We start from the raw sequence: 16,005 nt of genomic DNA, 5'->3' as shown, positions 1-16,005 counted from the left end.
ACTCCATTCATGTAGAGAAACTGTTCACCTTAAAATGAACACATGATGAAAGGTTCCAAATTCGTTTTGTCTTTTTAATAATTACTGTCAGGCAAAACCCATATGACCATTACATTTATGACAGGTATTCTTACAGTACAAGACAGAACTCAGGGGGATCAGAGCCAGTGGCATGGCCACGTCCGACCGCTAAAAAGTAAGACATTCATCGTCATTAGATTGTTCCGACTTTAACATAGAGTTCACAAATGTCATTTGCATTTGACTCGTATCAAACAACAGTTTCTCTTGATTACCTAGCAAATTCTAAAGACCTTGATAGAAACAGCAGAGTAGAAAAAAAAAAACATTGTATAACAAGCAGAAGAATTCCTGATTTTAATTTCCTATCAAGATGCGAGATGTACAATATATTGCTTTCAGGTGCTCAACTCAAAATGGATACCCCACGTCTCAGAGAAACACATTCTTCAGAATGGCCGTCTGCCCTTTCACTCGTTTCCCAGCTCCCGCAGTTATAAAACTGTTGCAGTGTGTCCAGCCCGGGCTCAGACTGGTCTCACCGTTACACCACAGGGGGAGCTGCCGTTTAGAGAAGTTACTGGAGCTAAAAGATGAACAATCACAAAGATTGGACCAACAGCTACAGCCCCGCCTCAAAAGTGCAGGTATCCATCACTCATCTTCAATCAAGTGTCCAAGACTTATACTTTTTTCTTTTTTCTGTGGAAGTGCCACAGAGAATGGCTACAAAATAAACTACAACCAAAAAACAACCTGATTCCTGTTCTCTGAGAGCGCACGACCGAGGCCTCGGACCTCAGACACAGTATCCAGTCACAGCAGTACAGTTGAGGAGAGGACGTGGTGAAATACAAACGACATGATGGGTATCAAAAGTTTTCATAGCTGATATTTCACAATAATTTAAGAAGCTGAGCTAGAGGCTACACAGAGTCGGGACTTTAGTGTCTTCTCTTTCATTCAAGTGGAACAATGCAATGGTGTCAAAAGATGTAGCTCCTGTAACACACCGTCTAAATTATTGTGAGAAAATGCTCCAAACTTCAGAATCTGTTTTGCCATTCGATGTAAAATGCTGTTTCAGGAGAGCGACTGGTTGTTTCCAGACAAACATGAGCCTGATTGTTGTTGTTTTTTAATACATGGACACACAACTTTGTGTTTCAGCAGGACAGAGTCGGACCTGCTCCCACAGTCTTCAGGCCATAAACCAATATGCTGGTCCCACAGTAGGAGAAACCGGTCGCCGCATTTATGAAAAGGTTTTTGATTACTTTTCTTTTTAAAATTAGAACCAAACTGTATCTAAAACCTTCCATTTTATAGCAAATCCACCAAATGTAATTCCAAAATTACAGAATGTAATTATCATCTGGATTATAATGCTAACAATTTACCTCTTAAAGGGGCAGTAAGCGATTTTGGATGAAGATTGTTTGTTGTTGATTTTTTGACCCCACTGCTCAGGGCTCGAAACCGCGGCCAATTTAAAAAAATATATTTTCTGCGCACAGAACTGATAGCTAACAGACCGCAGGAATATATTCACTGAATTTTACAAAAAAAGTGTATTGGATTAACATCACTTACTGCCCCTTTAACTCATGATTGTGTCCCACTGCCCTCATTTCCATCTTTTTTTAGTGTATCATTTTACGGTGATTGTTTAATGACATCTGGGAAAGCGTCAGAACATTTTCATAGACGCGGCCTTGCGTTGTCGCATGCAGGTCGACATCACAGCGAGAGGTACCTAGGCAGACCTCTGGGTATAGAAGAGAATATAGGCCTGAGTGTTGCACACCTCCTCCACACTGCAAACCTTCATCTCAGAGTCGTTACAGTGGACCCAAAAACCTGAGGATAAAGAGACAGAACAGGTTTAAAGCTCAACACCACACCGGGACATCGTACACGGACGAGTCACAAGTGTTGGCCTCTTCCTCACCTCCTTCTGTGTTGTAGCAGTATGCGGTGTAGTGCCCTGAGCCGAAGCCTTTACCATGATGCATGACCACAGCAGACAGATCGTAGGTGTAGCCTCCTCTGTGGACAGAGTGACCTGAGCCCGTGCAGCAGTACGGTTTGATGTTCAGAACCTGGTCAAAGGCCACGTGAACGCCGATTTTCTCCCTGTGGTTCCGTCCTGACCATCTGCCGCACAACAACAGGGACTAGTTAGTGTCACGAGAATTCATATGGCGCATGATAATATAACTCTGAAATCAACTAGAGAAAACAAGAATAAACAACAGCGGGTTTCTAACACAGAAGTTATTTAATTGTGAGTAAAGCAGCCGGTAGAGAAACTTGCCTGAAGCGTTTGAGGTGCAGCCGGAGAACCTGAGGTAAGCGGTAGATCAGAAGCTGCTTACGTGCCTCTGACAGAACTAAGGGTTTGTGAGATGATTTCCGCCTTCTTTCTGGCAAAGCATGAAACAAAAACACGATAAATTAATCCACAGAGGACATTAAATGCATATTATTTATGTGAGGCTGTGTAGTACCGCAGAGGTAACACGCTCACCAATCTATCAGGCTTTATCAACAGGTAAAAGAGAATTTTTTTTTTGGCTTTCATAAGGGCTGCCAGCTTTGTTTTCAAGTCACTGCCTCCTCCGAGGCTTTCAACACGTGGGCCAACACTCCTCACATCACCAACAGGTGACTATCCTCAGATGCTGCTGCCTGAGGTGATGGTAAATCCTTATTTATTTTCCATATTGTAAATACTTGAATATATTTTAAATTTTATGGATAGTTTTTCACTTATTTCTCTTGGACTTGAGTTCCGGTCTTTATGTTTAACCTCATAGTATACAGTGCTTACTTTTTAATTAGTTTTGTTATGGACCAAAGCACCAAAGTAATTCAAGAAATCTGGATCAGAAATTTATACTTCAAGAAGGATTAATACAAATATTTCTTCAAAACTGACATTTAAATTAAAATTCTTGCTTATCAAACTAAGTTTTTTCTGTCACTTACATTTTTTTGGGGGTAAAAGCCTCAATTTCCTTGTAACTTCATTAGTATGCAAGAAAGCTCTAATCAGACTTGGTTGAAAACTGAAAAGGCAAATATAGCCTAATTAGATTCAAAAATTAAAATCTGGTACATGTTGGTGTTGACAGATTCTGATTTCTTCGTTCCCAATGCCGGGAGAAAATCCCAACAGAAAAGATCTGGAGCCCGTCACTTCTCAAGAACCTGCCCACTTTTGTTTTGCAGTGCATGAAATATTGTACTAACTGTTGCAGTGGTTGCAGGCGTAGATGCTGCCTTCAAGAGCCTCCATCTCTGTAAACTTGGACAGCATCTCGGTGAGGGTGCAGCTGCGCTGGTAAGCTGTGGAGCCGGAGCCCTTGTCTACGCTGTGATATCGCTCTGGAAACTCCAAAGACAAATCCCAGAATGGCTCAACTGTGTTAGACTTGTGCTTACAGGACAGACAGGTCACCTAAACAAACAAAGCGAGAAGAGAATAAAACCAGGTGAAATCGTCAACGCCATGAGATTAAAACAAGCATCACATCAACTTACATTTTTGCTTAATAGAAACAAATCTTATTATTTGAATATTTTAAGTCCTACAAAGTCAAAGTGAAGTTGATTATTGCTGAGGCAGTGAACAAATAATCATTAGTAGCTATGTTAAATGTCATTATCAAACTTTTATGCCAGACATGTAATTGAGGCTTGATATTTTAGTTTAACCATGAACTTTATCAAAAATAACTAAATTGAAAATACAAATACAACTTAAAGCAAACATTTATTTAACCTAAAATGTAAAAAGAAATATGGTCGCTACCAATGTGTTTGTGAAAGACTAAAATCGACCGATATCATCGGCCAGCCGATATATCGTCCGGACTCTACTTATTATATCCATGTTGTGTTGATATGTTTAATGTACACATTTGGGTCAACACCATCGAAATTATAAAATCTTTCCCATCAGTGCACTTGTCTCACCTGGCTGAGTAGCTGCCCATGAAAGATGGTGTTAAGGACCTTTAGCACTTGCTTGGACAGTTTCCTCTTTGTGATGGGGATAACTATCCTACGTTTGGACCCCTCTGTGTCCAGTTCCTGCTGCACCTTGTCCAGGAGCTCACACAGGAACTCCTGGGCGTCCTGCTGGTCATACCCGCGGAAAGCTGGGATGAGATTCCACACAGAGTGCAGCATGGCGAAAGGTGATACCAAAGACCACCGGCCTGACCACATGACCCTGAAAAGTGTATGCAATTCATGGCACAGAGACATCTGCTGGCGGGTGGAGCAGCGAGGCTCCTTGGGCTGGACCAACTCTGCAGCCTGTGGGGAAGGCGGAGTGCTTTCTTTTTTGCCCACGGGCAAATTTAAACTACCTGCCTTCCCCATGCGTCCTAGAGGGCATCGTGACAGTTCTGTGTTCCCACCACTGACTACACCGCCTGTGACCCCCTTCATCTCCTGGGAGCGATTGGTCTTGGCCAGCAGCTCCTCTGTCTCGCACAGGTCCAAAGTGAGAAAACACTCCCTGAATTTCTGCAGGTGGCTCAGCACTTGCAATATTGAGTTCATGTAGCATGTGTTCCCCAAGTTGCGAAGACCAGTAACACCTGGAGCGGGTCTCCGGCGGGTTACCGTGTGTGTGGAGTAGTATCTCCTCAGTTTAGCAGCTCTGCCATTCTGAGGAGCCTTGCGGGACAGCGTTAGAATGGAGGGCTTCTTGGGGGGCGGAGGTAGGCGTTCTGGAGGGTCGCGGAATTTGCGAGGAATGAGTGTGATCATTGAACGTGGCGCCTGAGTAAGAAGCCTTGCACTCTTTCTGGGAGGTACATTGCCAAGCTCTTCCATGAGTCTCCTTTTTACCTCTTTCTTTTGTCTTCTCGCTTCCTCAAGTTTCTCCTTGCGTTCACTCTGCAGCTCCTGATTTTTGCTGATCCACGTCTGAAACATCTTCCCCAGCAGTGCTTTCCTCCTGTGACGCAGGGCCAGCTGCATGGCAGGCTGTGGTCCACTCCCCCCCACCCAGGTGATGCACTCCCCCCCAGTGGAGGAACGTAGTGAGCGTCTACCTGGGCTCCGAACAGTAGATAGTGCCCCCCTTAGGAGTTTGAGGTCTCCCTCTGCGTTATCATTGAGTACATAGTCTCCGCAGGCAAAGCAGAAGACATCCAGCTCTCGTACCTCCATGGCCAGTGGGTGGTGGGACTCCTGAAAGTGTTTGAGGGAGTGCTCCTCCATGAAACGTCCACAGGCCACATGGGAGCATTTGAGGCAGGCCCACACTGAATCGGTGGTGCTGCAGTCCACACAGTGCCATTTCTGTGGATTGAGGATAGAGTGATCGTGCCCCAGACGCAGGCGTCCCACGTGCTTACAACGATCCATCTCTCCAGATAAACATGTGGCCTCAGTGATAGGACACACGTCCTGTAGCCAAGCAGCAACTCATTCTGTGGCAAGAGTTACATGGGGGAAAAACCACAAAGTAAGATTAGGATGTGTACTGTAAACTATTAGCAAACCGAATTTCTCAAATTAATATAACTACTGTATACAAAGTGACAATAGGCAGGGACACTTACTGTACATGTAGCTTGCTTGATCAGGTTTAGGACAACACATCACAACATCTGCAAGGAACTCAACTGCAACATTCAGCCTGATCAGCCATGACCACGGTCACCACGAGCACCAACGGGAAAGTTCTGCAAAATTGGGATGATATCAAAGGAATACAGCATAGTTGTTTCAGAACAAATTTTCTCTTTTACAAACGGTTTTGCAATTCAATTATGAGACAAGTAAAGCTTTCAGTGAGAAGACGGGCCACCAGAAAATTACAAATGTCTCTACTTCAAGCACATTTTCAATAACACTCCAGATATCTAATTATAATTTGAAGAGGTTGTTAAAAACAATCCCAGAGCCCGAATCCTTGAGCCTGGATGTAAAACTTCTAAACACACTTTGTGCTTTTGCTATTGACTCGAAATAAGCGTAGCACTAAAAACACCATGTGATGAATGTGAGACTTTGAGCAGACAGTATCATCAAGTCATCCTTTTCCTTATGTATTCAAAGGTTTTTTTAATCGTTTTTCCTTGGCTTCTGGAACTTGGGGTGGGTGACACATCACTGATCATCGTGGGCCTGTACTGAGACCATTGCATGTAATATTAGGCTCCACAAATAGACTGCAAATGATATGGAATAGGATAAATAGTGGTAAATCATCAGCAACTGTTGGAGTTCACTATGATGCATTGGGTTAAATGACAAACAAGGTGAAAAGAACATGGGGGGGTGATATTTAACTTATGTTAATTGTCTTAATGAAACACAATATGAGAAGCTCATTCCAACGTAAAAAACGATTCTTTAAAGTTCTTAATCAACCAGACTCGGAGGCAGAAGTGTCTGTCGCTCGTTTAAATGAAGAGGTTCATTCATGCCATCGACGTGCTCCGCTGTTCCTCTGTAGCTCGTCGTTTGACCCCCTCGTGTGAATCCTGCACCACAACACTTGACGGGCAGGAGAAGAAAAACATCCAACTCACAGGTCGGTGCAACTGGTTTCTAGTTAGCTGCGTCGCGGTTCGTCGCCGCTGCGCGTGAACCGCGGACCAACGCACCCGACGCCGACGCGCTCTGATGTGATGCGGTCCCTGCTCCGCCCGTGTGTCCGCGGCGTGGCTCGGACCGACGGGCTCTCGTCGCCGCGCTGAGCTGCTCCAGCAGCCCCGTGTTCACACAGAACAAAGAGCCGCCACGGAGCCGCCCTCCGGGGAACACCCGACAACTTAGTTGGTCCGGGGCAGAGCGGTAAGTTAGCTAACGCCGCTAACCGCCGGCCCCGGCAGCTCGGCGCCACCGAGCCGCTTCCCCCGTCCTCTTGGCGGATAACGCGCTGGAGTCACACACACACGGTTCTGTTGGAACCGAGCGGCCAACGGGTGATGTTGTTAGCTTGTGGCGGCGGCTAACGCGAGCCGCGCGGCTAGCGACGGGTCTGTTGAGGACAATCGAAGTTAACCTGACGGTTGTTGTCGGTCGCCGACGCTGACTGCCGACGTGCAGCTTAGCTCGCTAGCGGAGTGCGCCGCTAATCGTCCAGGAACTCCCCGGTGACATTCGCCGCGGAGAGCCGGTCAGATGAAGTGTAACGTCGCGCCGACACCGGGCCCTGCCCGGGTCCGCTGGTACATTTCTAACATGCGATGGCGGGGAGAGAGAATAACGTTACCGTCGCCAACATCCATCCATCCGGTTCACTCGCGGCTGCTTGTTGTCCTCCTCGCGGATTGAACAACCCAACTCCCGATCCGAGTCCAGACCCCGCCGCTCTCATTGGACCGGGACGGAGAGGAAGCCGGGCTCTCATTGGCGGAGCGGCTGAACAACAGGCGGCAGGATGGACCGTCCGACCGTCCGCCACCCGCCGGGGCCACATGGACCCGTGACCGAGGCCGGGCTGCCAACCGGCCTGAGCCTCTGAGCCGGTGTCCCCGGAAGCCCCGTGGTCCAGAGAGCCCGCCGGTTTGTGGGAAACTGATGAAATGCGCTTGTGGAGCTTTAAAGCGCAGTGTTGATTGTTTCAGGTGTTCGTGCTGTTGGTCGAGGCCTCCATCATTACAAACTGTGATTCAACTAACAGTGTGACAACGGCGCCAAGTATTAATCCATCACAAGGCTGCTGTTTTTCAACACCCCGTCGTCCACAGTGTTAACAACTGGCCTTTATGTCTGTTGAATAAAAGTTGACACTTTAATGATTGATAGAAATATTCAGACTTAATTTTTCAGTTCTGTTTTAGCACTTTGAGAATGCTTTTAGCAATGAAAAGTGCTTTATAAATTAAATTACTTAATTATTATAATTTATTAGGTGCACCAGGACATCCACCCTTTCTAATGTTTTCATTCATTCATTCATACTTTCAATCCCTCAAATAGAGCTGTCACACGGTCGGCATTTTGACCTGCCAAAGTATTCATAATGCAGAATAATGGCTCTTTTTAATTTTTTACACATTGCATTTGTGAGTATTTATTATTATTTCAGGAAATGAAAGCTTTCTTTTAAAGACCCTGTAAATGATTGACCGATCTCAACAGGTATTTTCACTTATTTTACCTGATTAGACTTTTCCTCTGGACTGTATGAGTGTGCAAGTTTCCTTTTTTCAAATAAGACATTTTGAAGTGTCACAGTAGGAGAAGCAGACATTTTAATAATAATAATAATAATTATAATAATAATAATAATGATGAAGGATGGCTCAATTAATAAATAATTAAATGAATGAAGGCTACATCCCATGTAAATTCCACAGTGCTCTGCTACATGTCTTACAGTGTGATTTAATATGGATCATCACAGTTAAAATAGTCAGAAACACACAGATTCTGGCTGCTGGTCTCCACTGGTTCTTTTTATTACAACAGCTCTTCATCAAATAGGGGTGTAATACAATTGAGGCTCCAAAAATGGAAATTGAAAACTCTAGGCTTTCAAAAAAATACCACGATACCATGCTTATCCATAGGACCAGAATCAAAGCAACATCAATACAAGCATAAAAAAATAGATCTCTCCACTTCCACTGACAGTTCAACGCACATTACTTCCTGGGACTTGCTGTTTACGGAGTTTGTTAAACAACTCCAGGTATTGGGTCATGGTGTCAACACTGTCTGCCGGAGCAAAGAGTCCTTCAGGCTTGGCAGCAAACACAGAGGGCAATTCAGGGACGCTGGGACCGAGAAAGGACTGCATAAACTCCTTCGTGAGATTCCAGCAGTCCCCTGGGACCACACAGGGACAGTACTCCACCTGAGGAGGCAAACCAAAAGTTAATGCAGTCACCGTGGGAAAATGTAATGTCTCCAGGCTCCCTTATCAGGATCCAATTGTAAAAGGCACATACCTCTACAGATATTCCTCTGGCACTGGAGCTCATTGTCACGGTACCAACTTTTATCAAGAAGTCACAGTAGCGGTATCTTGAGCCACGACACTCCACCTTGTGTGCCTTGGCATTCTGAAAGTGGCTTTTTAGTTTCACCATGAGGACATCAAAGTTTGCGTCGGCTACGAGGCATGGTCCGCCTTCAAACAGGGCCAAGCAGCTCAGGGGAGTTTCGGAGTTGTGCATCACATATAAAAGCTTTGTGGGCTGACCTGACGGAACAGACAGGAAAGACTGATTGTCAAAGATGTTTATTCACTTACTAACTTCATTGATAATTACTCGAGCCCCACAGATGTACCAGTTAACTGATGATAATGACAAATATGAGCCTTTCACAGACAAAGTTATTGGAGTTAATGTTTGCTGATATGATAAGTTTTTATTTGACAAAATAAACAATGCAGAAAAATAATAATTCAGATGGATAAAATGATTGAGAACTGAAGCAGCGAGCTGATATGATGAAAAGAGAGACATGCATCATAATTTCCCCTGTCTAACCTTCATCTTTCAACTTCGGAATATATCATGCCTTCTTCATCACCTCCAATTTTATCAACACATTTCCTTTGCAGTAGTCCTCCAGCCCTCATAAAAACACTGTTGAATATTACCGCTGACATTTCCTGTGGCATGGTACGTCTCACAGTCGACACAGAAGCTGCCCTGCTTCACAGCGCCCAGCTGCTCCAGCTTCTTGTGCAGGATGTCCACTGTCTGCTGCACACTCTTCCCCTCCGCCACAGGCACCTGGCACACACTGCAGGGCAAACAAAGCATGCAAGGAAAAGTATCAGCCAAATCTGCAGGAGGACAGGGTATGTAAAAGAGTATGGGGCCAGGCGTGAGAAGAGGAAGATTTTTTTCTTGCATTTTGCATTTTGCGTTTGGAGAATAAAGTGTAAATGTTGAGAATAAAGTTGAATGTTACAGATTAGGTCGAAGAATATATGCAACTACTAACAGTTAGTGCACATGACTGCCTCCACAAAATGCCATGTGTAGAGGAATTGGTGAAATTGTTCTCAAGAATCCGTTTTTAGCAATAAGGACATTTTCTTTCGAGCACATGAAACACAATGTAGTAATCAGTGTTAGTCTTTGAAGAGATTGTGCCGAAATAACTGCAACTGTTCAGAAGGAGAAACCTCACAAGCTTTGACAGATAGAAAACTGGCAGCTCACGTTATCACCACTGCACCAGAGCATCGCGTGAATCAAAACAGAAAATCACCAATAAATATGTAAATACGTTCATCTCCAGCCTCAGAGGGAAAACGTTGGATGTGAAGTTATGTGTAAATTTGGGTTTAAAATATATTGAAACGTTTTAAAAAAGCTTAAACCGTAAAGTAATCATCTCACCAAGTGACTCCCATTGATGTTTTGCCTACTGTTGTAGTCGAGTCTCTTGATCGAATACATCCGGGTTACGGGTTACACTTCCGGCGAAGTTAAATCTGCGTATTTAATGTATTTTAAACAGACACTTAAAACCCCCCCCCCCCCAAAAAAACCATGCTGCTAAATGCATTCACGTAGCCTCAAAAATAAAACAATTTAATGCTTATAAAAACAGCAAATGTTATATTATTGCTAGCTTGCAGATGCTTTACGTTACACGACTTCACCTACGTCACTTCCTCCTGCTGTGGCCATCTGCACGTGTCGGACCGGTGACTGTTTACAGTACTTGTCCGTTTACCACGATTGTAGTTGGCAAAGTGCAGAGATGCCGAAAGTAAAGAGATCCAGAGGAGGAGGTGGAGGAGGAGGAGAGAAGAGCGGGGGAGCGGTGGCGCTGGCTGACCAGATCCTGCAGGCGGACACGGTGCGAGCCCGGGGCCGAGTGAAGGTCCGGGACATCCGGGAAGAGAGCGAGGACAAGTACGTGGACGAGCGTCTGTCGAGGAAGATCCTACAGCAGGCCCGGATTCAGCAAGAGGAGCTCCAGTCCGAGTATGGCGTGGCCCCGGAGAAGAAGAAAACACCCGTCACGGTTCTCGGTAAGTGGCTTTTACGTGGAATGACACTAAGTTGACAGGTGTGTTGATGTGGGCCGGTGTGGCAGGGCGGGGGGGAGTTCATAGGTCACACCACACTCACTGAATGTTTTACAATCATACAGGCAGAATTACATTATTGTCAGACATATGTGGATATGATCTTATTGGCCCTTTCAACTCTTCCATAGGACATGAATGATACAAGCACTATAATAATGAAGAAGCCCCTTGTCATTTCATTAATCGTGCCTGAGAACAGCATCTTTCAAAATACTTTTAAAAACGATCATGTCATTCTGGTGTCCTGGAGTTGGATGTCCACTCTGCCTTGTTGTTGACAATCCAGCCTGGGCCTGTCTGTAGACTTTGTGGCAGCGGCGTATATGGAAGACCTCTCATGGTTTCATTTCAACAATGCCCTTGTCCACAGTAAAAGAAACAGATTTCTAAGTTTGCGTGGCAGAAGTCGAGTGTCCTGCACAGAGCCCAGACAGCGACCCCACAGAACTCTTCTAGGACGATTGTGAACAGTGACCGTGAACAGTGACCTACGTCTTCGTGTTCCTGTCACTGATTGGGACCAAATCGCTAACATCACCTCACCTGTCATGTAATCATATTTTAGGCTCCAGCTCTCAGGATGCAGATTCGGATGAGGAGTGGCCAGCACTGGGACAAGCAGGTGCTGGTGACAGCGACGCCGAGTGTGACACAGAGGTCGTCGTTGACGTCGACGATGAGATGGCGATGGAGATGTTCATGAACAAGAACCCGCCATTGAGGCAAGACACAACATAATTCTGAACTTACCTTGGGAGTTTCTGTGAATTTAATAAATGCCACAAAGTGGGAGCTTCTTTTTAAATGCTCAGCTCCTGTTGTGTTTTCGTGGCTCTCGTAGACGGACCTTGGCTGATATCATCATGGAGAAGATCACAGAGAAGCAGACAGAGGTTGGAACACTGATGTCAGAGGTGTCGGGACATCCCATGCCCCAGTTGGACCCAAGGGTAATTGAAGTGTACAGAGGCGTCAATAAGGTGAGTCGTCCTTCAACGTAGACACACAAACATATGTACAGAAGGATGAGTTACGGGGAAAAAACTGTCTAAATGTGTGGAGGAACATAACAAAGTCAGATGATTTCATACAGGGCACATTATAGTCAGTGAGTGGTACCAAATTACCCTAATGCTCTCAGTATCTATTGTCAACTCAACACTTATAGGAGATGATCAAAACACCAAATAAGGGAATATCATTTTTAGACATTGTGTTCTTGACTTTTATTCAAAGGACACTAATGTTGTTGTGGTGGCAGGAAACCTCATTAAGATACTCTCACCTTATACTTTTATGTGAGAATTTGATTTATTTAAACTCTCTGCCTGGTATATCTTTGCAAAGTCATGTTTTTTTCTATTGTAAGGTCTCTGCATGATAGGGAGTCTTCTAATAGTCCTCATGTTCATAGGTTGAATTGTGTCGCACAAACCAAAGAACACTCTGCTTGTGTCCTGAAGAAGTTTGTAAAGACGACAATTCTGAAGAAAGTGTCTCTTTTTTGTGCCTGAGTGTAAATGTGAAGAATAAAATGATAATTTCTATTGTTTTGCTTCAGGTGCTGTCAAAATATCGCAGTGGTAAATTGCCAAAGGCTTTTAAAATAATCCCAGCACTTGCAAACTGGGAGCAGGTTCTGTATTTAACTGAGCCCGAGACCTGGACGGCTGCTGCCATGTACCAAGCAACGAGGTGAGCCCTCAGTTGGTTTATTACTTTAAACAAACGCAAAAAATTATGATATTTTAACTTAGTACAATGAAATATGTTTTTCCATGCTTTTGTCATAGAATCTTCTCCTCCAATCTGAAAGAACGAATGGCCCAGAGGTTTTACAACTTGGTTTTGCTGCCCAGAGTACGGGATGATATTGCAGAGTACAAGCGACTCAACTTTCATCTCTACAGTGCCCTGAAGAAGGCTCTGTTCAAACCGGGAGCCTGGTTCAAAGGTGAGACAGAACATTACATCTGTGTTTACTCACTAGCAGTTTCTATTTCTTTGCCTTTATTGCCACATTTGCTGTGTATCTGTGTATCTGTGTGGAGCATCACTCTCACCTGCAGATCAATAGAATAGTGTTATTCTCTATATATGCCAATCCTCTATCTTCCAATATTTCAATGGTTCTACCAATTGGATGGAAATTAATATCCTGTGTCCTCAAAGAGATTGTAGAGGACAAATTGAGAGTAATATATGAATCTTTCCATCCTTAGCATTTAGTTGAATTGAAATCCTGATATGCCCTCTGGGCCTGTGGACAGTGGCCCTTGTGTGTCTGTGAATGGCCAGTGAATGCTGGGCTAAGCTCCAGTCACTCTCGACATTTGGAAAAATAAGAAGTGGGGACAGTGAAAGAATGAGAGGATTTGGCAGAAGAATAAAATATGAGCTTTCTGGGACATGTTTCTAATTTCAGTACTAAATTTAGAAATTTTATTCTGAGGACACCGTCTGAGGATTAGCTGGTGTCCACAGGGTAAATAACACCATTGGTTCCGAAAGTACAGTAATTAACACACTCCAAAATTGAATTGGGTCAAATCATCCTTCACATATCCAGAATTTGATTTGGCCCATTATTTTTGAACATATATCTTTTTTCTTTCTTTAATCTTGTCAGTCCTGTGTGTTCACAAATTGTCCCAGTTTGACGGGAGTGTTTCCCCAAACATCCAGTGACCCACATTTTGAAAACCACCAATGCGAGATAACACCACTGGGGGGCAGTGTTGCTCACAAATAAACTGTATGGTGTGCAACTTTACCACTGCAGGTGGGCATTATTTTACAGAAAAATCAATACATATTTGTTGGATGAATTTGAGTAAGTAACACAGTTAATTTTAGATGTATTTTTCATGATATACATGCAGTGAAGGCGCTGCAATAATGCACCAGCTATACACAAAAAAGTTTTCTCGTCTCTACAAATGTGCAAACATGAAAGGCAAACAAAGCAGCTCACTTATAACCTCGGCAATATGCACGGTGTGTTATTATGTAACTTCTGGAATTAGATTGTAGACAGTGAAGTGACTGGTAAACTTCTGTGTTTAATTTTTGGATATTTAGCTTTTGGCATTAAAGTCAAAATTAGTGTAAGATTCACATCTTACTGTCACATCTATCACTTCATAACCGTGTGCCTTTAAATCCAAGCAGCTTCCTGTAATGTTGTTGTGTATGTAAATCAAGTACCAGTGAAGGCTTTTATTAAAGGGGCACTGAACCAATTTTATAGATCACAGTCAAATTATTTGTTGCAGGGAGTGGCTCAAACAGGAACTTTGTAAAAGTCTGAGAAAATTCCTGTAGTTATTTAACGAGGTATCTAAGAAAGTGTAACAAAGTCTGGATTACAAAGTTAACACATTGGCCATGTACTGATGGTGTAATTCCGTGTCTCTGTGGTCATATTGATCACTTTCTGTATTCCGTTTGATGTCCAAGTCATAATTATGAGTGTGAAGGTCTAATATAAATGATCGACTTATTGCATAATAATATGGATGTGCCTGAAACCTAAACAAACATGGTGGGTTGGGTGTTAATATAATTAGTATATTGTTACTAGTTTTAACGACGCACAGTAATTTTAACACCATCACAGCCAACTCTGTCTATCATGCAGCTGTCTCCTTTTCTCCAAATGATGTGAATACTTGTATGTCACTAACGTTAGAATCTTTCCTATATCAACCATCCAACCCATATAATGAAAGATGGTCAGTTTTTTTTACTTTGAGAGCTTCTTTTTTTTAAGAACTATAAATAAAGATTCTCGGCTTCCCCTGGATCAGTTTCTGACCTTCATCTGGAACACCTAATGGAAGTGCAGTATTGCCCTGAGTACTCTTTAATACTTTGCACCTCTTCTGCCACTCAGGTATTCTGATTCCTCTGTGTGAGTCCGGGACATGTACCCTCAGGGAAGCCATCATCATCGGGAGCATACTCACAAAGTGCTCAATCCCTGTGCTCCACTCCAGGTGAGGCTTCTTTTCACTGACGCACACCGGCGGACAGATGTCAGCGTCATTCGATCTGGGATTCAACCAGTTGTACTTAAAAACCTTTGTCTTGTTTTTTTTTTTGGCAAGTTAAAGCAAAGTCAAGGTTGCATAACATGGTAGGTTGTATAACATGAATAATCTTTGTGTTTCAGCGCTGCAATGCTTAAGTTGGCAGAGATGGAGTATAACGGCGCCAACAGCATTTTCCTGCGTCTATTGCTTGACAAGAAGTACGCCCTGCCTTTCCGTGTCCTAGACGCCTTGGTAGCCCACTTCCTGTCCTTCCGCAGTGAAAAACGTGTGCTTCCTGTTCTGTGGCATCAGAGTTTACTGACCCTGGCCCAGCGCTACAAAGCTGACCTGGCCTCTGAACAGAAGACAGAACTGCTGGAGCTGCTAAAGATACAAACAAACCCTCAAATCACTGCAGAGATTCGCAGAGAACTGCAGAACTCTGAGTCCCGGGATATCGAAATTGGGCTTCCTGTTACAGTGGATATGGACTGAGGAATCATTCTGGTCTGGTACATCCTCTTCCTCCTCCTCTTCTGGTGCAAATGAGTAATGTTATCTTCGGCATGAAGACAGATCTGTTAAATCTGACTTCATTATGCTTCCTGTTCTGTGAAAGTACAGTTTCAAAGATCAGAGTGACTCATTACATTGTATTACAGCTACAATTCTGTTCCCCTGCTTGGATGAGTTCACAAAATGCGATGATGCAGATGTTGTATTTTCATATCATGTATCCCTAAGCTTTTTTCCTACAGTTGCAGTGATTGTTTGGAAATACAAAGACTGGTATTTGTGTTCATTTGATGATCATTGGATCAAGTTTTGATGCAAAAATGTGGATTAAAAACGCCCTTTACAGTTGGTCAGGGATCATTTGTTTATTACCATTTTATGTTCACAACTGTT

General features: G+C 43.7%; 3 protein-coding genes across 4 annotated transcripts; 1 reads left to right on the top strand and 2 right to left on the bottom strand.

Moving 5' to 3' along the window:
• Positions 1–60: 60 nt before the first annotated feature.
• usp49 (ubiquitin specific peptidase 49) lies at positions 61–7,616 on the bottom strand. 2 transcript variants are annotated; one of them, XM_035631155.2, is made up of 7 exons: positions 6,582–7,616; positions 5,607–5,729; positions 4,003–5,474; positions 3,277–3,484; positions 2,339–2,447; positions 1,973–2,178; positions 61–1,881 (listed from the first exon to the last, which is right to left on the bottom strand). In XM_035631155.2, exons 3-7 carry the CDS (start codon positions 5,407–5,409, stop codon positions 1,778–1,780), a joined length of 2,034 nt encoding a protein of 677 aa, XP_035487048.2. In that variant the 5' UTR covers positions 5,410–5,474; positions 5,607–5,729; positions 6,582–7,616; the 3' UTR covers positions 61–1,777. The 2 variants fall into 2 exon arrangements, with proteins under 2 accessions (XP_035487048.2, XP_035487049.2); XM_035631156.2 differs by having other exon boundaries at positions 7,268–7,616.
• An 819-nt stretch (positions 7,617–8,435) lies between these two features.
• med20 (mediator complex subunit 20) lies at positions 8,436–10,480 on the bottom strand. The gene is made up of 4 exons (XM_035631214.2): positions 10,362–10,480; positions 9,611–9,756; positions 8,952–9,205; positions 8,436–8,857 (listed from the first exon to the last, which is right to left on the bottom strand). The coding sequence occupies exons 1-4, from the start codon at positions 10,373–10,375 to the stop codon at positions 8,636–8,638; spliced, it is 636 nt and encodes a 211-aa protein (XP_035487107.1). The 5' UTR covers positions 10,376–10,480; the 3' UTR covers positions 8,436–8,635.
• Positions 10,481–10,639: 159 nt separating this feature from the next.
• Positions 10,640–15,960, top strand: bysl (bystin-like). The gene is made up of 7 exons (XM_035631175.2): positions 10,640–11,002; positions 11,628–11,784; positions 11,904–12,042; positions 12,624–12,757; positions 12,856–13,016; positions 14,958–15,060; positions 15,237–15,960. Exons 1-7 carry the CDS (start codon positions 10,729–10,731, stop codon positions 15,589–15,591), a joined length of 1,323 nt encoding a protein of 440 aa, XP_035487068.2. The 5' UTR covers positions 10,640–10,728; the 3' UTR covers positions 15,592–15,960.
• The last annotated feature ends 45 nt before the right edge of the window (positions 15,961–16,005 follow it).

The sequence above is a fragment of the Scophthalmus maximus genome, chromosome 6 (assembly GCF_022379125.1).
Source record: "Scophthalmus maximus strain ysfricsl-2021 chromosome 6, ASM2237912v1, whole genome shotgun sequence".
Taxonomy (NCBI): domain Eukaryota; kingdom Metazoa; phylum Chordata; class Actinopteri; order Pleuronectiformes; family Scophthalmidae; genus Scophthalmus; species Scophthalmus maximus.
Note: the sequence above shows the minus strand (reverse complement) of the source record. Positions and strands in the feature narration are given on the sequence as shown.

Excerpts from the sequence above, each read along its gene's own strand:
- usp49 (XM_035631155.2), bottom strand. The coding sequence starts at position 5,409 with ATGGATCGTTGTAAGCACGTGGGACGCCTGCGTCTGGGGCACGATCAC. Across the intron at positions 2,448-3,276 it reads CGCCTGCAACCACTGCAACA|AAAGAAGGCGGAAATCATCT; the intron begins GTTAGTACAATA and ends ATGCTTTGCCAG. Across the intron at positions 1,882-1,972 it reads CTGCTACAACACAGAAGGAG|GTTTTTGGGTCCACTGTAAC; the intron begins GTGAGGAAGAGG and ends CTTTATCCTCAG.
- bysl (XM_035631175.2), top strand. The coding sequence starts at position 10,729 with ATGCCGAAAGTAAAGAGATCCAGAGGAGGAGGTGGAGGAGGAGGAGAG. Across the intron at positions 12,043-12,623 it reads TGTACAGAGGCGTCAATAAG|GTGCTGTCAAAATATCGCAG; the intron begins GTGAGTCGTCCT and ends GTTTTGCTTCAG. Across the intron at positions 12,758-12,855 it reads GCCATGTACCAAGCAACGAG|AATCTTCTCCTCCAATCTGA; the intron begins GTGAGCCCTCAG and ends CTTTTGTCATAG.
- med20 (XM_035631214.2), bottom strand. Across the intron at positions 9,206-9,610 it reads TGCCACAGGAAATGTCAGCG|GTCAGCCCACAAAGCTTTTA; the intron begins GTAATATTCAAC and ends CTGTTCCGTCAG. Across the intron at positions 8,858-8,951 it reads CCAGAGGAATATCTGTAGAG|GTGGAGTACTGTCCCTGTGT; the intron begins GTATGTGCCTTT and ends TTGCCTCCTCAG.